General features: G+C 57.3%; 1 protein-coding gene across 2 annotated transcripts; it reads left to right on the forward strand.

The window, feature by feature from the left end:
- The first annotated feature begins 1,140 nt into the window (after window positions 1-1,140).
- On the forward strand, window positions 1,141-26,040 carry SETD1B (SET domain containing 1B, histone lysine methyltransferase). 2 transcript variants are annotated; one of them, XM_045534862.1, is made up of 17 exons: window positions 1,141-1,228; window positions 1,702-1,889; window positions 2,118-2,216; window positions 2,838-3,108; window positions 5,159-5,271; window positions 6,277-7,506; window positions 10,936-11,760; window positions 12,859-13,120; window positions 13,221-13,576; window positions 13,674-13,779; window positions 14,634-15,122; window positions 16,625-17,884; window positions 19,113-19,279; window positions 20,909-21,040; window positions 21,122-21,241; window positions 21,321-21,458; window positions 23,388-26,040. In XM_045534862.1, the coding sequence occupies exons 2-17, from the start codon at window positions 1,716-1,718 to the stop codon at window positions 23,559-23,561; spliced, it is 5,916 nt and encodes a 1,971-aa protein (XP_045390818.1). In that variant the 5' UTR covers window positions 1,141-1,228; window positions 1,702-1,715; the 3' UTR covers window positions 23,562-26,040. The 2 variants fall into 2 exon arrangements, with proteins under 2 accessions (XP_045390818.1, XP_045390819.1); XM_045534863.1 differs by lacking the exon at window positions 1,141-1,228 and having other exon boundaries at window positions 1,514-1,889.
- Window positions 26,041-27,859: the final 1,819 nt, after the last annotated feature.

Consider the following 27,859-nt stretch of genomic DNA (forward strand, 5'->3'; position numbering starts at 1 on the left):
CGCCCTGCTCCAGCCAATTACCTACCCACGGCCAAATTACAAACCCCGAAAAGAGCCCCAATATGAAATACACCACCACGAAGCCCCAGCGAGGCGGCTCCTTCGCCTCGGCCGCCCGAAAAGAGAGGCAGAGGGGGCTGCGAACGCGTCCTCGCGAAGCCCGGGAGCCTCGGAGTTGAACTCACAAAATGGAAGCCGCGCGCTGATTGGCCGCCGCCACTCCCGGACCTTTAATAAAGAAAGGGGAAGGAAAAGATAAATGCAAAAAAGGGGGACTCTCTCCTCCGCCGGTGGCTAGAGGAAGAAGGGGGAGGGAGAAGCATGTGTTCAGGACAATTACAGGGCGCTCCCCCTCCAAAAATAAAAACAGAGAAAAAAGCTTCTATCGCCCCAGTGCAGGCGAGGGCTGCATCCTCCCAGGAATGTGAATGCTAATTTGGTTAAAATCCTGGCCTCCCCTCCCTAGCTCGGCTCCGGGGGGAGGGGGTCGCCGGCCAGAAGAGGAAGCCGGAGCGCAGATACCTCGATTGCAACTCCTGTCGAGTCGACGTCTGCCTCCCCCCCACGGCTGCCAGCGTCCACACACACAATCGGCCCCAAATCCAGCCCTTGTCCCCGAGTCCCCACGCGCCCACCTCCGGCCGTGGCAGTTTGAAAACAGTTTTGGAGGCCCCAGGCGCTCGCCACGGCGGCTGCGGCTCGGAGGGCAGCCCCAGCCGCGGGAGGTAGAGCCCGGGGAGACCCCCTCCCCCGCCAGCCGAGCCCCCCACCTCAATCCCAGCAGAATAAATAAATTAAAAGGCCTTCCCCCCGGGGAGGGGGAGGCAGTGTGGGAGCGCGCGAGTGAGGGGTGGGGGGCCGCTGCGGCCCGGGGCTTTGGCGGCGCAGCTGCCGCCGCCGGGAGAGTGCCTGGGGAAGCGGCGAGGAAGGAGAGGGGAGGAGGAAGAGGAGGAGGAAGAGGAGGAGGGTGAGCGCTCGGGTCGGGCTCCTTAGCGGTGTATTGTGGGATGTGCGGCTACTGGGAGCCGAGCCTCCGCCGCCAGCCGCCTCCCGGGCAGCAGCAGCAGCAGCAGCAGCGGCGGCGGCAGCGGCAGCAGCTCCGGGCCTGGCAGCCGCGGCGGCGGAGCCCCCACCTCCCGGCCCCCCGTCCGGCCGCCCCGGCCTCGGCTCCCGCGGGGGACACCATGTACTGGCTGGCGGCGCGGGGAGGCCGGCGCCCGGCGGGGATGTAAGCGCGGCGCGGGGAGGGAGAGGCCGCGGCCAGAAGCCGGGCGGCCCGAGCCCCCGGCCCCGGCCCCGGCCCGAGCGTGCGGGAGGGCGGGCGGGCGGCGGCGCCAGGCCTGCCGCGAGCCCCGCGCCCCGGCGGGCCGAGCGAGCGAGCGGGCGCCACGCCGGGCGGCACCATGGGCCGGAGCCCGCGTCCTCCGGGCGCCCCGGGCCCCGCCGGCCCGCAGCGGGGACCCCCGGGACCCCCTGGCTGGAGTCCCGAGACGGTGGCCGAGCGGGCGGGCGCGTAATTCTCTCGGAAGGGTTATTCTCTCGCTCCATTCTTATTTTGGGGGGAGCCAGCGAGACAGCTCCTTTCGGGGCGAGCTGGTAAGGTGGGAGGGGGTGGGGGCTGGCCGATTTGATTCTTTCGCGTGTGAGTAGAAGCGGCCGCCGCCGCCGCGGCGGAGACGACAACAACTTGCTCGTTTTCAGGTTGGGTTAACGGCATGGAGAACAGTCACCCCCCCCACCACCACCACCAGCAGCCCCCGCCGCAGCCCGGCCCTTCGGGCGAGAGGAGGAACCACCATTGGAGAAGTTACAAGTTGATGATTGACCCGGCTCTGAAAAAGGGGCATCATAAACTGTACCGCTACGATGGGCAGCATTTCAGCCTGGCGGTGAGTAGCCGGCGCGCCTCCCGCCTCCCCCACCCGCCCCCCAGCCGCGCCGGGGCAGAGGGGCCGAGCGCCGCGGGTCCCCCCTCCCGGCCACCCGGCCAACTGTCAGCCGGGGCCCCAGCCCCCAGCCCTGGAGTTTGACAAGTGCCTGGAGAAGGGGGTCTGCCCCTGTCCCTAGGGAGGGGGACCAGCCCTCCCATCCCGCCCCCCCCCCATTTCTCCCCACAGATGTCCAGCAACCGCCCGGTGGAAATTGTCGAAGATCCCCGGGTCGTCGGGATCTGGACCAAGAACAAGGAGCTGGAGCTGTCCGTGCCCAAATTCAAAGTAGGACCCCTCCCCCTGCCCCGCGGTCCCTGCCCCCCCCCCCCCCCCCCCCGAGTTCGAAAATAACGCCAGTTCTGACCGAGCCCAGCCGGATTCCGAGTTCCCGCCGTCTGGGACCGGGGAAGTTTTGGCGGGGAGGGGCTGAGTGCCGCGGAGAGGGGTGTCCCCTCTCGGCTAATGTAAACAAAATAACACTCAGAGAAACTGTAATCAAGGCGCCGATACAGTGTCCCGCCCGCTCAGCTGGGGGCTCCCGGTCCCCACCTGGCTCCTGCCCGCCCAGGAGCTTGGCCCTGGGACCCACCCCCCTTCGGAGCCTCGTGGCTTTAGGGGGACAATTTCCTAGCCCAAGGGGTTGCCCCTGACCCGGCAGCAGGAAGAGGAGGCCAGAATGGGGGGGTGGGGAAAGAGAAACTGTTTCTTTTTCCCCTTTTCTTGCGAACCCAGAGGACTTCCACGTTCCAAACGATTTAATCCTCCGCTTCCCGGGCCCGCCCGCGTGCATTTTTTTTCCCATTTTTTTTTTTTTTTTAATTTTGTACCCTTCATTGTTTTCAACGGACGGGCGAGTGGGGAATGCTGTTTTCCCTTCGGTTTCAAACTCCCTTCCCCCTCGGCCAGATCGATGAGTTCTACGTGGGCCCGGTGCCTCCGAAGCAGGTGACATTTGCCAAGCTGAATGATAACATCCGCGAAAACTTCCTGAGGGACATGTGCAAGAAGTATGGGGAGGTGGAGGAGGTGGAGATTTTGTACAACCCCAAGACCAAGAAGCACCTGGGCATCGCCAAGGTGGTCTTTGCCACCGTCAGGGGAGCCAAGGAGGCTGTTCAGCACTTGCATAGCACTTCGGTGATGGGCAACATTATCCACGTGGAGCTGGACACTAAAGGTAAGTGGAGGCCGGCGCAGGCGGCCCACGGGGAGGAGCCACAGGGAGACCTGTCAGCCTGACCCTGTTCCCTCCTAGTGCCCCCTTCCTGCAGTGTTGGGAGGCTACCCCCTTCCCCGGGATCCCCCCACAACCTTATTTTTTGCCCCCTCCTGAGGGGTAGAGTCACGTGCAGCTAAATGTGTTGTCTGTTGCTAGGAGACAGGTATAATTTACCAAATGTGCTTGGTCCTTGGCCACCGCACCCCTAGGGACCACCGGGAGGCTTCCCCACCGCTGACACCCCCCAGGGCCCCTCTCTGAGCCCTGGTGGCCTGGGTTTAGACAGTCCCCAGTGTTGTGTCTGTGTTAGGGGAGGAGGCAGTTTGTTTATTTGTGGGGGGCTGAAGGAGAGCCACTAGGATGCCTTTAAATACATAAAGAGAAAGTCTCTCAACTCAAAAGAATCCTCTAAGGATCCAGGGTACCTGCTCCCCACCTGGCCCCTTCCCCCTGGAAATGGGAACCAATCTGGGGCTGCCAGTGTTTCATTGATAATGTTACTGATAGAGTGGCCAGAGCTGGGCGGGCTGCTCTGGGTGCTCAAGGGTTGACACTGTGTCTTCCCTCCTCTCTCTTAAAGAGACCGCAGCACCTCCCCTGCACGGGAATCCTGCTGGGTGCCAGCTCTGAGCTGGCTGCAGGGAGAGCCAGGCTGGGGAGGCCACACCTCCCACACTCTGGGTCTGTGGGGACTCCTCCAGGGTACTGGCTGGAGGGGCTTGCAGGACTCTAGGGTGTCCCCCAGAGTTTGCCTGTGACCCTTCTAGGGGAGTTCCCACCAATATAAAAGAAGGTGCCTACTGCTCTGAGGATCAGCCAGCCCTGTGGCAGACACTGTTGGGTCTGTAGCCCACTGGGGTCCCCTGGGAAGCTCTGCCTGGGAGGGCTTAAATACAGCTTCCAGGGGTTTTATGAGCACAGGGTTTAGGGGCAACCAGGGCACACCAAACCCAAGACAAAAAAATGTAGATTTTTTTTTTTTTTTGCTTTTAATGATTAGAATGTACTGACTGTGTCTGTCCTGAGTGAGCGTGGTTATGCCACACTTGCCAAGCCCATAGCTCTTTCTGTGTCTCCCTCAGTTTGTCAATCTCTGTGGGGGGAGAAAAGACTCTTAAATTTTCATACCCCAGTGGGTGACTGGAGCCCGATTCCTCCCTGAGGCTCCAACGTTGCACCCCTCCCCCGCCCCTCACGTGCCCACATCTTAAGGAGCAGCCAGGTCTCACCAAAATTTCATTTCTGCAAAAACTAAAAACCCAAACATAAAAACCCTCAGAGACTGCCACCTAAGTTTGTATTTCAAGAAAGAGACCAGTAAAGTGTAAAGTGTAGCTCCAGGAATGGTCTCCTTTGCATATGTAAGCAGCTGCCTCTGGGGCTCTATAAATATCGATAACCTGGGGCCTCAGGTCTGTAAAGGCCTCTCTCTGCTGAGGGGTAGAGGGTTCCAGTGCAGGCCTCCAGGCAGTCCCTGGGCAACTTGGGGCCCTCAGCCTGGTTGGAAGCTTGTGGAGTTCACAGTAATATGCTACTAGATTGTGTTTTGCAAACTCTCCGGGTCACCTGGCCCCAGATATTTAACAAACTATCACCTCTGTGTCAGTTCCCAAGGCTTCCCTTTCTCTTGCTACAAGCCCCTGGCTATTAAGTAGAAGGGAGAAAAGAGGGGAGACCTGACTCTTTCTTGGGGCACCGTGGCCCAGGTAATGGGAAGGGGCTTTGTGTTGGGGGTGGTAATTCTGGGTCTGGGTTTGGGGGAGTCCCAGTCGCAAAAGGCATTAAATTCTGCATCTCAGGATCAGAAAAATCATCCAGTGTAGCAGCGTTGTTGATCCTGAGTGAGGTGCTTGCTGAGGGGGTGGGAAGTCAGTCGGGCTCACACAACATCACCAGGCCTGGGGTCTCAGGCACAGGGGACCCATGGGAATGCCAAGCAGCTTGGAATCCCTGTGGGCTGCCCCATCCTGGAGCCTCACCGAGCCCCCCTTCCCCTGCCCACCCACAGGGGAAACCCGAATGCGGTTCTACGAACTGTTGGTCACAGGCCGATACACCCCCCAGACGCTCCCAGTGGGGGAGCTGGACGCCGTCTCTCCAATTGTGAACGAGACCCTGCAGGTGGGTTTATCGCTGTCACTCTCCCGTTTGCCAGCTCCCTAATTGTGTCCCCCTCACCTCTGGAAAGCCTCACCTACTCTCTGATGAGAACCCCTCCACCACCCCAAACCCCTCCATCTCCAGCTTTGGAGACCAAGGCCTGGGGGCAGTGAAGCCTGGCCACGCCCACCGCAGGAACAGAGCAGGGTCCCAAAGCCCTGCGTTCCTGAGCTTCCTTCAGTGTGGCTCCGCTGGGGTGGGTCATGTTCTTGGTGGCTTCCAGCCCTCTCAGAGCGCCTCCCTCCAGCCCTCCCTGTCATAGCCTGGGATTCCCACAGACCCAGAGCCCACTTTTCCATGTCGATGCTGAAACATTACTGGGTCAAGAGTCCTTAGTGTCTGGTGTCCTGGGCACCCCTCTATGCCTGCTCCCCAAAGCAGAGTTCAGGCAGCCCCTTCCAGAGCAAGACTGGCTCCTTCCCAGCCACTGCCTCCCAAGGCACTCACTGGGACAGCTCTCATGCCCAGTCCTCCCCCAGCATCTACCCTGCATGCTCAGGAGTGAAGAGTCTGCTTACTTGCTGGCCAGCTGGGTGGTTCAGGAGGCACTTGCCTATGTTACACTATTTAAATCCAAAAACGAGGCTGGGAGAAACAAAGCTCTTGGCCATCCTCTCACTCCCAAGACCAGACTCAGTCATACCCCTGCCTGGAAGGTCTTTGATTTCTGACAGCCTGAGACAAGAAGGAAGTCCGAGCCTAAACCAAGATGTCTGGGTCATCTTCAGTCTCTGCTTCTGGGATGAGGAAAAACCCTCAAGGTTCCCCGAGGATAATTCACTGTCCCTAAGGTTAAAGTTAGGCCCATTCTGACACTTCTCAGTCTCCCCAACGTGTGTTCCTCATGCTGCAGTTCTAGAGCAATCTGGCTCTGCATTCCCCAGCGGCCAGAGTGAGAAGGGAAAACAGCCCTGTTCCATTGCACCTTTTCCCCCAGTGGTCTAACATCTTTCTTTCTCTCTATAGTTGTCAGATGCCCTGAAACGCCTCAAGGATGGTGGCCTGTCTGCAGGCTGTGGCTCTGGCTCCTCCTCTGTCACCCCCAATAGCGGTGGGACACCCTTCTCCCAGGACACTGCTTACTCCAGCTGCCGCCTGGACACACCCAACTCCTATGGACAGGGCACCCCACTCACACCACGCCTGGGCACCCCCTTCTCGCAGGACTCTAGCTATTCCAGCCGCCAGCCCACACCCTCCTACCTCTTCAGCCAGGACCCCACAGCAACCTTCAAGGCCCGACGCCACGAGAGCAAGTTCACAGATGCCTACAGCCGTCGCCTCGAGCATCATTATGTCCATAATTCTCCTGTGGTCACTGCAGTGGCTGGGGCTCCGGCCGCCTTCCGGGGCTCCTCGGACCTCCCCTTCGGGCCAGTCAGCAGCAGTGGGGGCAGCAGTGGCCCTCCCTTCAAGGTCCAACCACAGGATTCAGCCACGTTTGCGCATACTCCACCGCCTGCCCAGGCAACCTCCGTTCCGTTCAAGTCAGCTTTCTCTCCGTATCAGACCCTGGCGCCCCCTTTCCCCCCACCCCCTGAGGAGCCCACTGCCACAGCCGCCTTTGGGGCCCGTGACAGTGGGGAGTTCCGGAGGGCACCTGTGCCCCCACCCCTGCCTCCTGCTGAGCCTCTGGCCAAGGAGAAGCCAGGCACGCCACCTGGCCCACCACCCCCTGACACCAACAGCATGGAGCTGGGAGGCCGGCCGACCTTCGGCTGGAGTCCTGAGCCCTGCGACAGCCCGGGCACACCCACGCTGGAGTCGTCGCCTGCAGGGCCGGAGAAGCCCCATGACAGTCTAGACTCACGCATCGAGATGCTGCTGAAGGAGCAGCGCACCAAGCTGCCCTTCCTGCGGGAACAGGACTCCGACACCGAGCTGCAGATGGAGGGCAGCCCCATCTCCTCCTCCTCTTCGCAGCTCTCCCCGCTGGCCCCCTTTGGCACTAACTCCCAGCTGGGCTTTCGCGGCCCCACACCCCCGTCCTCGCGCCCCTCCAGCACCGGCCTGGAGGACATCAGCCCTACGCCACTGCCCGACTCTGATGAGGACGACGAGCTTGACCTGGGCCTGGGGCCTCGCCCTCCACCTGAGCCGGGCCCGCCAGACCCCACTGGTCTTCTGGGCCAGACAGCTGAGGTGGCTTTGGACCTGGCAGGAGACAGGACCCCGACCTCAGAGAAGATGGATGAGGTAGCACCATTTTTGTCCATCTGTCTGTCTTTTGTCCCTGTCTTTCCCCCTTCAAACATTTGGGATAACTAGCTAAGACACAGAAGCAGCAGGGGTCAGGGAAGCCGCTGTAACAGATTGGATTTGGAGAATAATGAGGATGCAAAAAGCACCAGGGGCTATGACTGAGCAGCTGGTTTGGTTCTGAGCTCCCTAGCAGCCACCGGGAGAAGAAAAACGTGGCCTAGTTCTGGAGCTCTCATTGTTAGGCAAGGAGAGTCAAGACTTTAATGTCTTGGGGATAAATTCTGACTTGAGCTTTTTTGGTAGGAGTTTGCTGAGAGCCTAAAGAGTATGGGCCACGGTGACAGTTCTGGGCCTCTTTCCTTGCTGGGTGGCTTGGGAGTGATCAGGGCTGGTCCTGACACTCAGGCATGCTGGGGAAGACGGACTGGCCAGAGTACTATCTGGGCAAGGCCAGGTGGGAGCTCCAGAGCACTGTCTCTTAGAGCCTGGTGCCCTCTGAAGAGGTGGGAAACCATGGCAGGTGGGGAGGGCATTGAAATTCGCCTTCTCTGGCTAGCTCCGGGGGTAAAGGAGATAGAGGCTAGCTGGGGGGGGGGGTGCAGGGCAGGGAAGCCGGAGACACACGGCCAGAAGCAGGCAAAGTTGTCCATCCCCTACCCCCTCCTCACCTCACAGCGGTCTCATTGCCCAAATCTCCAGCCTCAGGAAATCCCAGCCAGGGGTTGGGGTGAGGGCGCCGCGTGCCAGGTTCCCTTGGGAGGGGGTTAGGTCGTCTTCATTGGCTCTGCTCTGCCCCCTTCCCGGTCCAGGCGCCTGCCTTGGCCCTCGTGGAGGCCTCCTTTGGAGCCCGTGGGCCCGGCGGGCATGAGCACTCAGGGGCTTAGGCAGAGCGCTGTGCCCCTGTGGGCGGGGGGAGAGGAGGGCCCTCCCCTCCTGGGCTCTTTGATTAGACCGGTTTGCTGCCTGAGGGAGGAACAGAGAGGAACGTGGCCTGCCCTGGAGGGGGCCACAGGAGGCTGGGGCTCCAGGGGGCCTCCAGGCAGTGCTGGGGAAGTGGTTTCTGGCGTCAAGGAGTCCAGGCAGGGTGAGCTGACAGGTGTGCAGAGGCGGGGGGTTACCAGCCCCGCCGCCCTCCCTCGGTCCCTCCCTCTGGACTGCCTGGGGTTGGGGGGGGGGTGTTTTCCACGCCCCCCAGCTGGTCCAGGGCTGAGTAGCTGGAGGGCATGGGCTCCCGCACAGTGGCACGGAAGGGGAGACCAAGGCCCTGAGAGCAGGGGCGGGGATGGCCCAGGGCTCGAGCCCCAGGAGCCTGGAGCACTGATCTCCGGGCCGGCCCTCGGGCGCCCCCTGCTGGCGGCCGGGAGAGCGGCACCTGGGCTGCGCGGGGCTGAGCCGACAGGTGAGCTGCACCCACAGTCCCACCTCGGCTCAGGTTGCGGGGGAACAACGCAGGGGGCACCAGTCGGGGTGGAGGTTGAGATTCCCCTCTTCGCAGAGGCTGGTGGTTAAGAGTTTAGGCTCCACCTTGAGCCCTGTGTCTCAGCTCTGTCACTGGTTAAGTGACCTTTGGGGAGCGCACCTTCCCTCTCTGAGTCTCGGTTTCGTTATCTGCCGAATGGGCGGGTGAGAGTACCTGCCTCGTGGGCTTCAGCTCAAGGGAGGGCTCCGGGGGCAGCTCCCCAGCGCCCGGCGGATGCCTGCCGCTCCTCGCCGGCCAGGGGCGGGGGGAGGGCGGGCCGGGAGGCTGCGGCGGGGTCTGGCCGCCCTGTGATTGGCTGGCGGCCGGCGCCGGTTTAACCCTCTGTGCTCTGTCGCCTTGCTCAGTGGCGCTGTCCAGGACGGATGTCCCCGGGAGTTGTCTCTGAGTGTCTGGCTGAGCCTGCCTGTCCCTCCCTCGTGTGCATGGGGACCCTGAGAGGCAGAGCCTGTGTGTGTGTGCACGCACGTGTGTGTAGAAGAGACCTAGTCAAATCCAGAGCTTGCTGCTGCTGCCTGGCTTTGGTATCCTCTTCCTCCTCCACCCCAGTTTCCCCTGGAGGCCTCCCTCACCTGTAGGTCTGACCGCTGACCTTGTAACCTCAGCCTTCAAAGGCACTCCCTGTCTCTTGTAACCCACAAAAGCTCTCTTCCTCCTCAGCATGCTCACCCAGGGCAAGGCCTGAGCCACCTTCTGTCTTGTTCTGAGACAAGAGTGTTAGGGTGGCCCATCTCCCCTGCTCCCACTCCTCCTGGGCTCCCAGCTCCACCCCACCGTAAGGAGCCCAGAGCTTCCCTCCAGCTCCAGGCCTGTGCATCTAGCTCCCCAAAGCCCAGACCCAAAGTGAATGGGCCTGTCCCATCAGAGGTCATCCTCGAGTCCTCCTTTGTCCCCCCCTGGAGCACACCCCTGGGCTCTGGGATCAGGCACCAGCACTCTTTCTGACTGGCTGTGCCACTGGGGTGGTGGTGGAGGTTCTCTGAGTGTGTCTCCTCTCCTGTCAGAAAGGGTCACAGCAGAGCCCCACCTGGTGAGGTGTTCCTGCAGATAAGAAATGAGACAGCACATGCCTGCAGCACTTAGCCCCAGACTGGCCCACGCCAAGTGTGCAGTCACGAGACAAGGTGAAAAAAATAATAAAAGGAAAAGAAAGAAATACATGCTTCGTATTTATGAACCCTGAGTGCTGCTAACACCCCCACTCCCACTCCAATGTCACCTCTGTCACAGAGTGCGGACAGCAGGCTGACTGAGAACGCAGGCGGTTGTGGGGGGAGCCACTTCCTGGTTCAAATCTGGCTCCATCTCTTATTGGCTGTGTGGCCTTGGGCAAGTTGCTTAAGCTCTCTGTATCCCAATTTTCTCATCAGTAAAAATGGAGGTAATAATAGGGGCGTTTCGAGGAATAAGTGAGTTAATGTACAGAAAATGCGCAGGAAGTACTATAGAAGTGTTAACTGTTAGTATTATCTACTCTGAATACAAACTGAAACAGAATCTACTTCCCTTGGTCTGTCCTGCCCCTCTCCCACTTTCTTTTTCTCCATGATGTGCTGTATGTGTCCCACCTTCATTATGGTTTTCCTTTCCCCTTCCTGCTAATTCAGCTCCACGAGAGTTAGTTTTTGTCTGTCTTGTTCACCTCTTTGTCCCCAGCACCTAGAACAGTGCCTGGCACACAGGTACTAATTGAATATTTGTTGCATGAATGAATGAATCCTCCAGGTAACCCCGTGACACAGGAACTGTGATGCCCATTTTGCAAATGGAGAAACTGAGGCTTGGAGAGGTTGAGTAACTTGTGCAAGGTCACATGGCTGGGAATTCACGCTGCTGCTCGCTGGTCTTCTTAGGAGGCTACTTCCCTGACTTTTTGACTCAGGAGGGGCTCTAGGAGCTGCTTGGCTTCCTGGGCTCACCTGACTTCTCTTCCTCTCTCTGTGCAGGGCCAGCAGTCCTCGGGCGAGGACATGGAGATCTCGGACGATGAGATGCCCTTGGCCCCCATCACCAGCGCTGACTGCCACAAGCCCATGGTGGTGACCCCAGGCGCAGCGGCTGTGGCAGCCCCTTCTGTGCTGGCCCCAACCCTGCCGCTGCCCCCGCCGCCTGGCTTCCCACCGCTACCCCCACCTCCACCGCCACCTCCGCCGCAGCCCGGCTTCCCTATGCCCCCACCACTGCCCCCACCACCACCCCCACCACCTCCGGCCCACCCTGCTGTGACAGTGCCCCCACCACCCCTGCCAGCACCACCAGGTGTCCCGCCACCACCTATCCTGCCACCGTTGCCCCCCTTCCCGCCGGGCCTGTTTCCCGTGATGCAGGTGGACATGAGCCACGTGCTGGGCGGCCAGTGGGGCGGCATGCCCATGTCCTTCCAGATGCAAACACAGATGCTGAGCCGTCTGATGACAGCCCAGGGTGCTTGTCCCTACCCACCCTTCATGGCCGCCGCTGCTGCTGCCGCCTCAGCAGGGCTACAGTTTGTCAACCTGCCACCCTACCGGGGTCCCTTCTCCCTGGGCAACACTGGCCCAGGCCGCGGGCAGCACTGGCCACCCCTGCCCAAGTTTGACCCATCAGTGCCGCCACCAGGCTACGTGCCCCGTCAGGAGGACCCACACAAGGCCACAGTGGATGGCGTCCTGCTGGTGGTCCTCAAAGAGCTCAAGGCCATCATGAAGCGTGACCTGAACCGCAAGATGGTGGAGGTGGTGGCCTTCCGGGCCTTCGACGAGTGGTGGGACAAGAAGGAGCGGATGGCCAAGGTGGGTGCAGGCTGCCTCAGGGTGGCCAGTGGGAGTGGGGCAGGGCCAGACCGGCCAGACCCCTCCTCTTCTCTTAGGACGAGTCACAGGAAGCACTGCCGCCGATCCCTCCGTGCTTTCTGGTCCTGCAGTCACTAGCTGCATGTGGCTCTTTCAAATTTTAGTTAGTTAATTAAAATGCAATAAAATAAAAAATTCAGTTCCTCATTGGCATGTGCCACATTCCAAGTGCTTACTTACCCCCACACGTGACTGGTGGCGGCCACACAGGACAGCACAGCTGCAGAACGTTCCCGCTGCGGCAGGTAGTGCCACAGCTGAGGTGCCCTTTGAACCTGGCCCACCTCACCCTCCCTTGTGCCTTCTTTCACACGGAGTCCTGTCTTGACCACTTTTTTCCTTTTCAACATATTACTGGTTTATTTGTAATCTTACAGTCTGTAGGGTTACAGATTGGCTTCTGTTTACATAAGAGAGAACTTCATCTTGAATGTTTTATTAATAAAATCCCTCGGTCACTACCCTCCATCCCAGCCCCCTCTGCCCCCCTTCCCCCGGAGGTGACCACGGTTATCAGTTTTGCTGTCCCCCCAGAGCATGCTTTGGGAAATGCTGCCATGAGTAAGAGCTTGCTCTCTGCAGCACAGGTAAGCGACACCTGTCAGAGCCTGTTTCTCACCTGTATAACTGGGCAATAAAACCAGAATGGCCCATCTGAAGTCACCGATACACAGCTCTTTATGGTTCAGCCTAATCACATTGACCCTGCAAGATTACTAATAGAACCAACTGGTTGCTATTCCATTAGTAATTCTAATGAAAAGAGCCACCAGGCCTCAAGTGCTATGTGAAGCTCTTAATGTGGTTTATTTTGGTCAGTTCTCACAACATCCCTCTGAAGGCAGAGTATTTCAGAACTGCAGGGTCTGGAGCCTCCCGGGTGATGCCCTAGTGTGGCCAGGTGTGTGGAGAGTGAGCGCACGGTTACCTTGGCAGCTGCTACGGCCGAGAGGAAGGCAGGTTGCTCAGGGAAGGCTTCCTAAAGGGTTGGTGGCAGCCCCATAACTGTGGTCACTGTCCCCTCCTCTCTCCACCCAGGCTTCACTGACCCCTGTGAAGTCGGGCGAGCACAAGGACGAGGACAGGCCGAAGCCCAAGGACCGAATCGCCTCGTGCCTGCTGGAGTCATGGGGCAAGGGCGAAGGCCTGGGCTACGAGGGCCTGGGCCTGGGCATCGGGCTGCGTGGGGCCATTCGCCTGCCCTCCTTCAAGGTCAAGAGGAAGGAGCCACCAGACACGGCCTCGTCCGGCGACCAGAAGCGGCTGCGGCCCTCAACCTCCGTGGATGAGGAAGACGAAGGTCTGTGCCGTGCCCCTCTCCCCCAGTCCGCCCACTGGGTGCTGGGGGCCCCTTCTGCCCCATCCCCCAGCCCAGCTCTGACACGCCTCCCTCCCCACAGAGTCAGAGCGGGAGCGGGACCGGGACGTGGCGGACGCCCCCTGTGAGCTGGCCAAGCGGGACCCCAAGGGTGTGGGCGTGCGGCGGCGGCCGGCGCGGCCCCTGGAGCTGGACAGTGGTGGAGAGGAGGACGAGAAGGAGTCCTTGTCGGTGTCCTCATCCTCGTCAGCGTCCTCATCCTCGGGGTCCTCCACCACTTCACCCTCATCCTCAGCCTCAGACAAGGAGGAGGAGCGGGAAAGCACAGAGGAGGAAGAGGAGGAGGAGGAAGCCGAGGAGGAGGAGGAGGAAGAAGAAGAGGAGGGAGGCCCCAGGAGCCAAATCTCCTCCTCTTCAACCTCATCCACATCAGATAAGGTGCCCAAAGGGCCGGGAGGCCTCAGGGTGTGGGGCTGAGTGAGGGGCCCAGACCCTTGGGCTCACCTGACCCCCACCCCCCGTCTCTGTCCCCCAGGATGACGACGATGAGGACAGTGATGACCGGGATGAGTCTGAGAATGACGACGAAGACACAGCCCTGTCAGAGGCGAGTGAGAAGGAAGCTGGGGACTCGGACGGAGGTGAGTGGGAGGCCACGGAAGCCAGGCCCAGCTGGGGTCCCTCTCTGTGACAGGGCAGAAGCCTGAGCAAGTGTTGGAAATGCTTCTGGGGAAGGATTTTGTCTGTTAGAGGTCTTGACTCATTAAAACACACACAGGATGTTGTATGTTTCCATTTCTACGAAATGTCTAGAATGGGTACATCCAGAGAGAGGTTTTTGTTGTTTTTTTTTTTTTGAGACAGGATCTCACTCTGTCACCCAGGCTGGAGTGTAGCGGCACAATCATAGCTCACTGCAGCCTCCAACTCCTGGGCTCATGTGATCCTCCCGCCTCAGCCTCCCAAATAGCTCGAACTACCAGCACACCACACCCAATTTTTAAATTTTTTGTAGAGACAAGTCTTACTATGTTGCCCAGGCTGGTCTCAAACTCCTGGCCTCAAGTGATCCTCCCACCTTGGCCTCCCGAAGTGTTGGAATTACAGGCGGGAGCCCCTGCACCCGGCCAAGACAGAATGTAGATCAGGGCTGAGGGAGGGGGAATTAAAAGGGGCTCAATAAAGGGTATGTGGTTTCTTTTTGAGCTGATAAACGTATTTTGGGACTAGGTAGAGGTGGTAGTTGCACAACATCGTGAATGTTACTAAATGCCACTGGAGTTATTCACTTTAAAATGAACAATTTCATGTTATATGAATTCACCTCTTTAAAAAAACAATGACAACTAGTTAACACCATACACCCTGCTCCCACGCACACATCTGGGGGCTGTGTTGGGCCCAGGTGCCGCCAGTTTTAGGCCTCAGTGAAGCGCTTGGCGCAGGTGGGGACACACAGGTACTAAGGTGCTTCCTCACTCGTCACCCCGTCCAGAGACTGCGAGCCTCGCTACCTCCAAGGCTGAAGCAGCGTCCTCCAGCGAGAGTTCCGAGTCTTCCGAGTTTGAGTCAAGCTCTGAGTCCTCCTCCTCGTCCTCAGAGGATGAAGAGGAGGTGGCGGCAAGGGAGGAGGAAGAAGAGGAGGAGGAGGAGGAAGTGATGATGGCTGAGGAGAGCATGGCTCCTGCAGGCCCCGAGGACTTTGAGGAGGACGGAGAGGAAGCACCTCTGGCCCCAGCAGCACCTGCCAGGATCGACTCGCTGGGCACGGAACAGGAGGTGAACATCGAGGCCGAGGCCCCCCAGGAGCCGGCCCCCATGCCAGAGGAGCCCCCCTTGCCTGTGGCTGTGGAAGAACCTGGGAGCGGCAAGGAGCCCCCCGAGGAGCCGGGCCTGAACCAGGAGGGGGCCGCGTTGCTGTCTCCAGAACCCCCTGCTGGGGAGGCGGAGCCGCGGCCCCCGTCACCTCCTGAGCGAGCTCCAGGTAACACCTGCAGACCCCCGGGAGGGCGGAGGGAGGGAAGGAAGAGGTCCTCACTGTCTCTCCGAATCAGCCAGGCTCCCTGGGACGAATCACTTCACCTTCCCAGGCTCAGTTTCCTCTGTAACACGGCCTCAACAGGGTGGCTCCCTCGCGGGGTCTCGAGTGGGGACAGAGCGAGCTGATGTCTGGCACGTAGTAGACAAACCCAAAAGGGGACCATCACTCCTGTCATTGCTCAGTGCCAGTATTTCCCCCATGCTGGTCCTGGGACTGTTGGTCCCATGAGATGCTCCCAAAAAGGGATGCCAGGTGTCCACAGTCACTTTAGTGACAGGCAGATGGGGCAGATGCCGGGGCCCTGGGCCAGCTGTGGGGCTGCAGGCAGTGTGCACCCTCCACCGTCGTGACGGAGCTGCACAGCGCGTGGGAACGGCTCTGACAGCACCGTCCGATAGAACTTTCTGCCACGTGGAAGCATCCCTGGCTCTGCTGTCCAGTGTGGTGGTCTCTCCATGCAGCATTGCTGCTGAGCTCTTAAAATGTGGCCAGTGGCACCATGGAACCGAGCATGTGATGCTGTGTAATTTTAGTCCATTTAACCTGCACAGCCATGTGCAGGTTAGTGCCTAGCTTGAGCAAGTCCTTCAGGAGGAAGCTATTGTACAGTTGCTCTTGAACAACACTAAACACTAGTTTGAACTGCAAAGATCCATTTATACATGGATTTTTTTCAACTAACCATGGAGTGAAAATACTCACGAGATGCGAAACCCTCTTGCATGGAGGACAACTTCACGTATGTGGGTTCCGCAGGGCCGACTACAGGACTTGAGTATGTGCAGATTTTCGTATTCTCGGGGGTCCAGGAACCCATCCCCCTCATGTGCTCAGGGACAACTGTGTTTTGTTTAATGTGTTTTGTTCTGTTTATCAGCCACTAACCATAGTCTTTGAATATTGACTTAATATTAAGGCTCTATTTTGTCTCCAGTGTTATTTTAGGCACTAACAATAGAACAGTGGACCAAACAGACAAATACCTGCCCTCACGGAGTTTACATTCTAGGGCGGGGTGACAGATGACAGCAGACAAATTAGAAAATGTGTTCTATAACAATGGAGATAAATGCTAAGAGAAAAGTCTCGAAGGCTCTGACAAGACCTGCAGGAGAGAGACTGGTTGAGTTTTATTCCATCACAGAGCAAATTTTCTCGGGCCACGGGAACTTTGTTCTGAACAGCGTGACAGGCTGGCAACCACATCTCCTGCATCTTTGATTTAGTCCAGCAGCATTTATTAAGTGCCTACTGTGTGTCTGACACTAGGTGGGCTGCTGAGCGGCCCTTGAGTGGTTTAGCTGTAGATGGACAGTCAGTCTCCTGCGCCCAGGACCCCTGGGGACCCAGAGGGCGGTGAGCTAGTGGCTATCAAGCACATAGTAGGCACCTAGGGATGTTTGAATCAAACAGTAATGGTCTGGTTTTTGCCCTCCTCTCTGCAGAGGACGACCTGGAAGTGGAGCCCGAGCCCCCTATGATGCTCCCCTTGCCCCCGCAGCCACCGTTGCCACCCCCCCAGCCCCCCCGGCCCCCCAGCCCACCACCAGAGCCTGAGACTGTGGAGCCCCCTCCCCCATCCGTCCCTCTGGAACCTCCCACCGAGGACCAGCCCCCACGTACCCCAGGCCTCTGTGGCAGCCTGGCCAAGTCGCAGAGCACAGAGACAGTGCCAGCCACGCCTGGTGGGGAGCCCCCACTGTCAGGGGGCAGTGGCGGCCTGTCACTGAGCTCCCCACAGGTGCCCGGTAGCCCCTTCTCCTACCCAGCCCAGTCCCCTAGCTTGAGCAGCGGGGGCCTCCCACGGACGCCTGGCCGGGACTTCAGCTTCACGCCCACCTTCCCCGAGCCCGGGCCCCTGCTCCTGCCCGTCTGCCCCCTCCCGCCCGGGCGGCGCGATGAGCGCCCCGGGCCCTTGGCCTCTCCTGTGCTCCTAGACACGGGCCTGCCTCTGCCTCTGCCCCTGCCCCTGCCCCTGCCCCTGGCCTTGCCTGTGCCCGTCCTGCGGGCCCAGACTCGGGCCCCCACCCAGCTGCCACCCCTGCTGCCCGCCACCCTGGCCCCCTGCCCTCCCACCATCAAGAGGAAGCCGGGCCGGCCCCGGCGCTCCCCGCCGTCTATGCTCTCCCTGGATGGGCCCTTGGTCCGGCCACCAGCAGGTGCCACTCATGGAAGGGAAATCCTGATCCTGCCAGGCCAGCCACAGGGCCCCATCTTCCCCAGCACCCATGACCCGCGGACCTTGACCCTGGACTTCCGGAACGCAGGGATCCCAGCGCCCCCACCACCCCTTCCCCCCCAGCCACCGCCGCCTCTGCCTCCACCACCTGTGGAGCCTACCAAGCTGCCCTTCAAGGAGCTAGACAACCAGTGGCCCTCCGAGGCCATCCCCCCAGGCCCTCGTGGGCACGATGAGGTCACCGAGGAGTTCATGGAGCTGGCCAAGGCGCGGGGGCCATGGCGCCGGCCACCTAAGAAGCGCCATGAGGACCTGGTGGCAGCTTCCGCCTCGCCCGAGCTCTCGCCACCCCAGCCCTTCTTCCGGCCCCGCTCGGAGTTTGAGGAGATGACCATCCTGTATGACATCTGGAATGGTGGCATCGACGAGGAAGATATTCGCTTTCTGTGTGTCACCTATGAGCGGCTGCTGCAGCAAGACAATGGCATGGACTGGCTCAACGACACACTCTGGGTCTACCATCCCTATATCCTGCCAGACATGGGGGCCACATCTGCTAGGATGAAGGAAATCCTTACCCACCTCTCTGGGCCCCATTGCCCCCCATCTGTAGTGGTCCACAGCCTTGAAGGCAATGGCATGAGTCACTGTCACCTCCTAAGCAGTGTTTGTGCACCACGCCAGGCTCCGTAGTGAGTCATCTCTGGCACTTTTCAGCACTTCCTCTGTGCCAGGCCCATTTCCCCCCCAGAGTTAGCAGGTCTCAGGGCCAAATGTAATAATGGGATCACATGACTTAACAGCATCAGAGACTGGCTGAGGGCTCACTTACCCTGGCCCCTTCATCACCTAATGTAATCCTCCAATAGTCTAGTGAGGTCAAGGCTATAGTAATTCCCATTTTACTTATGAAGAAATTGAGGATCAGAGAGGGTGAATGACCTGGCTGAAGCCGCACAGCTATAAAGTGGCAGAGTTGGCTGGGCGCGGTGGCTAACGCCTGTAATCCTAACACTCAGGGAGGCCTAGGTAGGAGGATCACTTGAGGTCAGGAGTTTGAGACCAGCCTCAGCAAGAGTGAGATCCCATCTCTACTAAAAATAGAGAGAAATGAGCTGGGTAACTAAAATAGAAAAAAAAAAATAAATAGCTGAGCATGGTGGCGCAGGCCTGTAGTCCCAGCTAATCAGGAGGCTGAGGCAGGAGGATCGCTTGAGCCCAGGAGTTTGAGGTTGCTGTGAGCTAGGCTGATGCCACGGCACTCTAGCCCGGGCAACAGAGGGAGACTCTGTCTCAGAAAACAAAAAACAAAACAAAGTGGCAGAGCTGAGATGTGAAGCCAGGCAAATCTGGCTCTAGAATCTGGGCTGTTCAGAATGCCACCCTGATGCTTGGTCACTGTGACCCTGTGAGGTTGGAGCTGTCGTCATCCCCCCTGTAGCACACTAATTTATTGAGCGCTCACTCTGTGTCGGCAGCTCCGGTAAGGCCCCTCAGCATGGTTAACCATTCACAGAGTCATCACTGTTGACCTAATTTACACATGGGAAACTGAGGCAGAAAGTGGCTAAGAAACACACCCAGGGCAAAGCAGCTGCGTACTGACCATCCGTGGGCTTGGGCAGTGGGCAGCAGCGTGGAGGTGTCATGGGAGTGGTCTGAGGGTGGGGAGGCCAGGCCCAGCAGGACAGGTCTCCCAAGGGACCAGGAGGGTCTCTCGGAGAACATCCATGTGACCCTTAACTCACACCCACCTACCAGCCTCTCTTCAGCTAAGAAGAAGAAGCGGGACGATGGCATTCGCGAGCACGTGACGGGCTGTGCCCGCAGCGAGGGCTTCTACACCATCGACAAGAAGGACAAGCTTAGATACCTCAACAGTAGCCGCGCCAGCACTGACGAGCCCCCTGCAGACACCCAGGTACTGCCCTCAGGTGCCCGGACATGGCGGAGCCTCGCGGGAGGGGCACCAGGCAGTGTGAGGGGTGAGGGGTTGCGGAGCGGGAGGGGCTGCCATACAGGTGCCCAGGTGTGGGGGTGGGTTGGCGGGGCCTGGGAGCCAGGAAAGAGCTGGTCTTTGTTCCATTGGTGCTGGAGCACCTCCAAGGGGTTTTAATCAGGGATGTGAGTAGAGTTGCATTTCTAGAAGATTCATCCATTCCTTTTTTAGTTCGGGGAATAGCTATCGAGTCCCTGCTATGTACCAGGCACTCTTCTGGGGCTACAGCAGTGAATAAAACAGAATCCTCTTCCTCACGGGATTTATATTTTAGTGGGGGCAGGAAATAACCAAGAGAACAAATAAGCCCATGACTCCGGGCAGAGAGAAAGCTGTGGAGGAAACAGAAGGGGGGCTTAGGTACTGGCGAGTCGCGGGTCAGAGGGGGTCATGTTTGAGCTCTACCTGAATGAAGCAAGGAAACGAGCCACACAGATAATGGGGAGAGACGACAGAAGTAGAAAAAGACTTGAATGAAAAAACAGGAGAGGGGCTCGCCGACTCTAGTAGGTCACACACAAAGGGATGGCAGGTGCAAAGGCCCTGAGGCAGGCAGGACCTCAGCAGTGTGAGAGAGGAAAAGAAAGGCCAGTTGTGGCCAGAGAGACAGGACAGGTCATCAGGGTCCTAGGGGCTATGGTGACAAGGTTGGACCTGTGTTCTGTGGGTGGTGGCAAGCCAAGGCAGGGTTTTGAGAGCAGTGGTAGGAGTGACATGGTTTGCTCTGTGATTTTTGAAGCTCACTCTGCAGGGGTCTGGGGAGGCTGCTGGGGTTGCTACGTGAGGGCAGTGGGACTTGGGTGGGCCGTGAGGAGGAAAGTGGGTACATGTTAGGGGGTGGCATGGAGGGACGGGCTAGATCGTGTACGGGAGACGAGGGAATCAGTGAGAGGGCTTGGACACGTGTCTGGCTTGGGGGACTGGGTAGCCGATGTCAAGCCCTGAGGTGGGAAGGCAGGTGGCACCTTAACTTTGGGACAGCTGGAGTTTTGGGGTTTCTGGAACATCCAGGTAGAGCAGGTCTGGCAGGCAGATGTACGGGTACAGTAGAGCCAGGGCAGGGGGTTTCCGACCCGGGGACCTGAACTGTGGTGTCCTCAGGATGGAAGTGGTGATCGAAGGCCACGGCAGGGGCAGAGGCCTGGGATGCCCCAGGGTTTAATGGGTGGTGCTGAGGCCGAGGGTGTCAGGTGTGGGAAGTACCTGTGATTTCAAATGCATGGGGGGAATCAGAGGCTGGGGGGAACGGTTGGGGTAGACACCCACCATCCTTCAAAACTTTCAGCCAAGACAGGGAAAGGACAGCAAAAGTCAAGGGAAAGTGGCGTTGTAGTTACTTTAAAGATGGGAGGAACTTGAACACGTTCAGTTACTGATGGGAAGGAGAAGGCTGGGAAACAGTGACAACTGGGGACAGACAAGCACAGAGAAGCCCAGAGCAAGGAGCCCTGGACGTTGGGGATGACTGAGACCCAGAGCTCAGGGTGGAATTGCCAAGGGCATGATGGGTCCCCAGACACTACTGAGCCGGTCCTTGGCCGATCCCCACAGGGCATGAGCATCCCGGCCCAGCCCCACGCGTCCACTCGGGCAGGCTCTGAGCGGCGTTCAGAGCAGCGCCGCCTGCTGTCCTCCTTCACTGGCAGCTGTGACAGCGACTTGCTCAAGTTCAACCAGCTCAAGGTGAGGCCTGGCCCCACCCAGGGCAGTGGGGGTGGTGGTGGGACCTGAGACCAGGGCTCACCTCTCCTCTCCCTCCTCCAGTTCCGGAAGAAGAAGCTCAAATTCTGCAAGAGCCACATTCACGACTGGGGCCTGTTTGCCATGGAGCCCATCGCGGCCGATGAGATGGTGATCGAGTATGTGGGCCAAAACATCCGCCAGGTAGGCACTGCGCCATGGGACAGGCACTGCAGCGGGCCTGGGGTGGGCCAGCCCCAGACTGACACTCTGTCTTGGTCAGGTGATTGCGGACATGCGGGAGAAACGCTATGAGGACGAGGGCATTGGTAGCAGCTACATGTTCCGGGTGGACCACGACACCATCATCGATGCCACCAAGTGCGGCAACTTCGCTCGCTTCATTAACCACAGCTGCAATGTGAGTGCCCGGCAAGGGGCCGTCGTTGCCCCTCCCCCTGTGCCAGGAGGACCTGGAAGCCCCTGGCATGGGATCAGCTCAGCCTCCTTCCCAGGCTTCGGTTGGCCAAGGGTTGCAGGGGGCGGATAGGGAATGTGAGGCCTTGTCCAAGGAGCCTTTCTCCTTGGAGCCTCCGTTTTCTTATCTGTAAAATGGGCACAGTGAGACTTTTGTTGCCATGTAAGGGACTAAAGGTGCTCAAGAAGTGACTGGTTAAGTTAATCAATAATTGTGCAGTTCTCCGCGCTGGGCGTTTTTCTGTGCTGCCACTGGTCGGGCTCAGCCCTCCTAGGGCAAAGCTGTCTGGCAGAACTTTCTGCAGTGGGGAGCGCTCTGTGTCTGTGCTGTCCAGTGATGTAGATTAGCCACACGTGGCGTTGAGCACTTGCAGTGTGGCCAGTGCAACTGAAGGACCGAGTTTTAAATTATATTTAGTTTTAATTACTTTAAACTTAAATAGCCACTTGTGGCTAGTGACGAGCGTGTACTGAAGGACAAGTGCAGGCAGCTCAGAGCAGGAGGTAGGCCGGTTCTGGGGTGGATACCCCCGACTCTGGGTTCAAGTCTTGGCATCACTACTTAGTGCGTTACCAGACACTATTACCTAATGTCTCTGTGCCTCAGCTTGCTCATTTGTAAATCGGGGATGCTAGCAGTCCCTCCCTGTAGGTTGTTGGGAGGACTGAAAGGGCTACCACACGTGGGCCCTTTGAGTGTGCTGCCCAAGCAAGTCCTCCACACGTGCCAGCTGGCATGACTGTGACTTGTCTGGGCTGGGGGTAGAGACTTTTCTGTGACTATCCTGTGAGATCTGAGGGGTTAGAGGGAATTGCCAGATGAAGAGAGCAGGGCAAGTGTTCTGGCCAAAGGGAAAGGATGTTCAAAGGCCCTGGGGCAGTGGGGAGAACACCGGGTTGAGAGACAGCCAGGGGGCAGGGGTGAGAGATGGGGTGGTCGGGTCGAGGGTGGCCAAGTCACTGCCTCATCAGCCAAGCTGAGGACCCAGGTTTCTCCAAAAGTCGAAGCAGGCCACTGGGAGGTGTGGAGCCATGGGGGGGGGACAGGATCTGCCGTCGTTTTGGAAAGATTTCACTGGTGACGGAGTCAGGGGTGAGCAAGGGTGGAGCCCTGAGTGTGGCTAGTGTCAGTGAAGGGAGAGAGAATAGTGGGCAGAGTCGAGAGGTCCTTAGGTGGTAAAGCCCACCAGACATGGTGGGTCAGATCAGGCACTGGCCAGGGGGCACGCTGGGAGGTGGGGGCTCTGGAGCCTGGTGAGCGATGTGGCCACTGCTCAGAGCAGGAGCAGATCGTGAATTTGGTTCAAAGGTGTTTTCGGAGCTGCCTCTGGCAGATAGCAGATAGTCAAACTTTAGGGGTTTGGAGCAGGGACCGGCAACCCTTTTCTGTAAAGGGCCAGATAGTAAATGTTTTTGTCTCTGTGGCCCAGATGATCTCGGTAGCAACTATGTATCGCTGCCACCCGCTGTAACAAAAGCAGCCACAGATGATATGCAAATGAATGGGCGAATGGGTGTGGCCATGTGCCAACGGAACTATTTGCAAAAACAGGCAACTGGGGGCCCTGGTTTGCTGATGCCTTGTCTAGAGCCCAGAAGTGAGGCCTGGGCTAGGAATATAGATTGGGAGTCACTGGCGCTATGAACGAAAATGGGAGCCCTGGGAAATAACACATCATTATTTAGTATCAGTGGCAAGGGGTCCTTGTCACCAGGTGGGGGGCGGCTGAGGCCTAGAGTAAGTAGGCGGGAGGGGGTATCACGTGGAAATAAGTCAGGCCTCGAGGACAGGCTTGGTCGGGTTTGCGGGGGCTGCGCTGGTGGGGGCCTGGCTGGGTCAGGGGCTCACCTTCCACTTTCACCTCTCCCGCAGCCCAACTGCTATGCCAAGGTGATCACAGTGGAGTCGCAGAAGAAGATTGTCATCTACTCGAAGCAGCACATCAACGTCAACGAGGAGATCACCTATGACTACAAGTTCCCCATTGAGGACGTCAAAATCCCCTGCCTCTGCGGCTCTGAGAACTGCCGGGGGACCCTCAACTAGGCCCTGGTGCCAAAATCGAAGGATGTCAGCTGCCGCCTGGGACTCCGGAGCGGAGACCCCACGGCCCGGGGCCCGGCCCCGCCTCCCACCCCCATTTCAGGTGCTGTCCTCTGCCCAGCGGCCATGTCAGGGCCTGGCGCCCCCAACACTACCCCCAGGACCCCGCGGCTCCAGCCCCCCAGCGGGAAAGGGCTTCTCTGTCGTCCAGCCCATGTCTCTTTCGTTTTTTTAAAAAATGCTCCTTTCAGGATTTTTGTTTAACTCCAACGTAAACTCTTCTCTGTGTATCTCTCCGGCTCTGTCTCCCCACCTCTCCCCACCTCTCCCCACCTCTCCCCACCTCTCCCCACCTCTCCCTTCATCTCTCCCTGTCTTTTCTCTCCTCAGCCTCTTCCCGTGAATGCTGCTACATTGTTTTGTCCTCTCTTTATTTTCTTCCTCATCATAGAAAAGACGTTTTAACCATTGAAATGTGAAGGCAAAGTCAGAGAGAGGGGACCCCGCTGGGGGCTGCAGAGGCCTCGGTTTGACTGGTGTCGGCCCGTGTTCTGGAACCTTCCTGGCCCGGGCACTGGGCCGGGTGCTGCAGGGAGGAGGTGGGGGCCAGGCCAAACGGCCTTGACCTCGGAACACTACGTACCTGGAAGGCCCCCTCTCTGTCCGTGGACACAGTGAGGAGACCCCACACCTTCCCCCACCTGTCCCTTCCCTGGCAGCCTGGGGGCGCCATTTACCCGGGCAGACCCTGGCGGAGCCGAGCTGGGCCCAGGCAGGAATTTCCTCTCCGGGCTGTCTCTGCCACCCCACACCCCTCCACCCCCAAACCTTGGGTTCAATGTTTACTTTCTCATTCGGATGCCAGCAACGAGGGAGCCTCCCGGAGGCCCCAGTGCGGGCAGGGGGCGCTGGGAAGGGTCGCCCCTCCTCTCTTCTGCCCTTGCCTTCACCCTGGGCGTGAGGGGGGCTCCCAGGGCAGGCGGGTCCCCCAGTCCCGCCATTACGGGTTGTCTGACCGTCTGCATGTGGCATTTGTTGTTTATAAGCTTCACCCACTCACCCCGGCCCACACCCCACCGCCCCCTGCCAGCGGCCCCTCACCCCAGGAAGGCCAGAGCATATTTATTTTCAGAGCAAGCAGGCTATTTCTCCCAGAGAAAGGAAAATCTTGGAAAAGATTTTAAAACTCAGATCTAAGTCTTTGACAGCTTTTTTTTTTTCTTTTAACCCTTTTTACCAACTTCCCATCCTCTTCAGGGTTTATTTCCGTGGAATTTTTTTTTTCCTTGTGCTTGTATAAAATCAAAACAAAGGGGAAAATATAGGTTTTTGGAGACAGAACCAACTTCTGTATATAGGCTGCCATAAAGGACTTTTTCTTGGGAACATTGTTTCTTGTAGAAACATGTGGGAAGACTTTTTTGCTCATTTCTTTGTACTTCCAAAACAAAAAAACAATAACAAAAAAAAAAAAACGACACACACAAAAGCAAGTCCCCCCCCCCACCCCCGTACCCCAGAAAGCAGAGCAGGCGTGTAAATAATTTCTGGAAAGTGACGGTTGTGACCAGGAGTCCTCACCAAGATGCGAGTGCTCCAGGGGGATGCAGGCGGCCGGAGCCTCTGGTATCTCAGCTTGTGTCAAGCTTGTTATCATGTAAATTCTGTACAAAGAATTGTTATTTTTCTCTTTTTTGTCGTTGGTGGTTTTGTTGTGTTTTTTTTTTTTTTTTAATTTCTTCACCCCAGGCCCTCTCTATTTGAGACTGTGCCTGCCCGGTTTCAAGGTTGAGGAAATCGGTGGCATTAAGACACAGAGGGGGTACCTGGGCACAGCAGCGACCTTCTCTTCCGTTTGCGGTTTTCTGCCTAATTGTGCAACCGAGGAAATATTTATTTTTCACATGAGAAAATGTGTAGTTTGTAGGGATGGCTGATTTAAGTTACTTGCGCAGCCCCCAAGGGGCTGTCCTTAATCTGGTCCCCCACCCTCCCCAATAAAAGTTGGGGATGTGAGGACACCAGGGGAGTGGCCCAGCCTCACCCTTCCCCTGGCCTCACCTCGCCCAACCACGGTGCCCAGTTTTGACCTTGGCCAGCCTCCACTAAGGGACTGGGCCCGCACTCTCCCCCGGGAACCCCCACCCCACCCCCAGAATGGTTTGCATTAATTCAGAAATGTGTTGGCTCATTTTTCTTTAAACTCTTAAATTTTCATTGAACAGATCTCTGCTTTTGAAGAGTCTGGGGCCTCTGCTACTTTTTGTTTCCTTTTCTCTCCCTCCCTTCCCCCTACAAAGAAGAGAACCAATAAGTTTTAGGGATGTTTGTGCGTATAGACTCTGTCATCCGTACGTAACTTGTTTTGAAGAGAAGTGTTTCCGTTGCGAGTGTGTCTTGCTGTAAATATTTGTTCATATTTTTGTGAATTCAATACTATGTACCATTGTATTATAGTAACTTTTATAAAGCAAACCATAAATATACTGACTTTTCTTACAGATACGCCGTCTCTCTTGCTCTCCTCTCTCTCCCTCTCCTTCTCATTCTTTCTTTCTGTTGGGAGCCCACCCTGTTCACAAGGAGGGTGGGCTGGCCAGGTTCAGGGGCAGAAGTGGGTGGGGTAGTGCACTCAGCCCATCAGTTTTTTTTTTTTTTTTAGAGACAGGGTCTCTGTCACCAAGGCTGGAGTGCATTGGCACAGTCTTAGCTCACTATAACCCTGAACTCCATCCATCAATTCTTTTTTTTTTTTTTTTTTTGAGACAGAGTCTCACTCTGTCACCTGGGCCAGAGTTCTGTGACATCATCATAGCTCACTGCAACCTCAAACTCCTGGGCTTAAGCAATCCTCCTGCCTCAGCCTCCCAAGTAGCTGGGACTGTAGGTGTGTGCCACCACACTCGGCTAATTTTTTCTATTTTTTGTAGAGACTGAGTCTCACTCTTGTTCAGGCTGGTCTCGAACTCCTGGCCAAAAGCAATCCTCCCACCTCGGGCTCCTAGAGTAATTTTCCTTAAACTCTGACCGTATAGTTAGATTCTGTGGACTGGGCTAAAATTATACTCAAACTAGACCTTCCACAGCTTTTAAGTTTTCCTTTTAGATTTTTTTCTTAAAACCTTAGGTATCTAACACTGCTAATAGTCTGCAATTAAGGAAACAAGATCAGGTATCCTGTTACTATCTATCACTAGAAGAACTTGGAAAGATGGTTCCTCAAAAATGTTTAACACTTAAGGAGACACCCCTGTGTTATGCATTTGAGGGGGGAGGGGCTGCTAAAAATATTAATAGGACAAGTTTAGAAGAACTAAATATGTCCAATATCTGTAGCATTCTAGAGGTGCTTTACCCTAGTAGGTCTCGGCTCTGTCTGTTCCAGCAGAAGGTGACAAGGGGCCCACAGTTGGTGTCCATGATATGTCAAAGAAGGAAAGATGTGAAACCTTTGCAAAAAGCTGGGCATAGTGGCTCACACCTGTAATCTTAGCACTTTGGGAAGGCAGGGCAGGAGGGTCTCTTCAGCCCAGGAGTTTGAGGTTACAGTGAGCTATGATGACACCAATTTGTTTGAAAACATGCAGGCAAGATAAAATACATCCGTGAGGCAGATTTGGCCTGTAAGCCATCGGTTTGCAACCTTCCAGGTTATAGAATTTCCCTTCTTTGCATAAAGTCATGGGAGAATAGAGGGAGGGTATTTTTGTACGGGCCTGGGTCCTGTTCCTCTGGGATCTCTTTTTTTTTTTTCTTTTCTTTTCTCACCATCCCCCCACCTCCCGGGGTTCTCATTTGTCAAGTTTATGATCCCAGAAGCCATGATTTCTTATATAATCTGAGAAAATCCCCTGATTTCCCTCATTATACCAACTTGGATTTTTTTTTCAGAGGAGGTGGGGACAGGGTCTTGTTCTGTTGCTCAGGCTGGTGTAGTGGTGCAATCGTAGCTCACTGCAACCTCTAACTCCGGGGCTCAAGTGATCCTCCTGCCTCAGCCTCCCAAGAAGCTGGGACTACAGGTACATGCCACCAAGCCCAGCTAATTAAAGAAAATTTTTTTGTAGAAATGGGGTCTTGCTATGTTGCTCAGGCTAGTCTCAGGTTCCTGCCTCAAGGGATCCTTCTGCCTTGGCCTCCCAAAGTGGTAGGATGATAGGCGTGAGCCACTGCACCAGTGGATTTTTTTCTTACACTAAGACCAGCCTGCTCCTAGTTCTGAGTTGGTTTATCCTCAGGGAGGGGTGTCAAGCATTGGAAGCAAAGACCCAATCTGTCCCCCACCTCTTCTCTGGTTTTGA

The sequence above is a fragment of the Lemur catta genome, chromosome 21, assembly GCF_020740605.2.
Source record: "Lemur catta isolate mLemCat1 chromosome 21, mLemCat1.pri, whole genome shotgun sequence".
NCBI lineage: Eukaryota > Metazoa > Chordata > Mammalia > Primates > Lemuridae > Lemur > Lemur catta.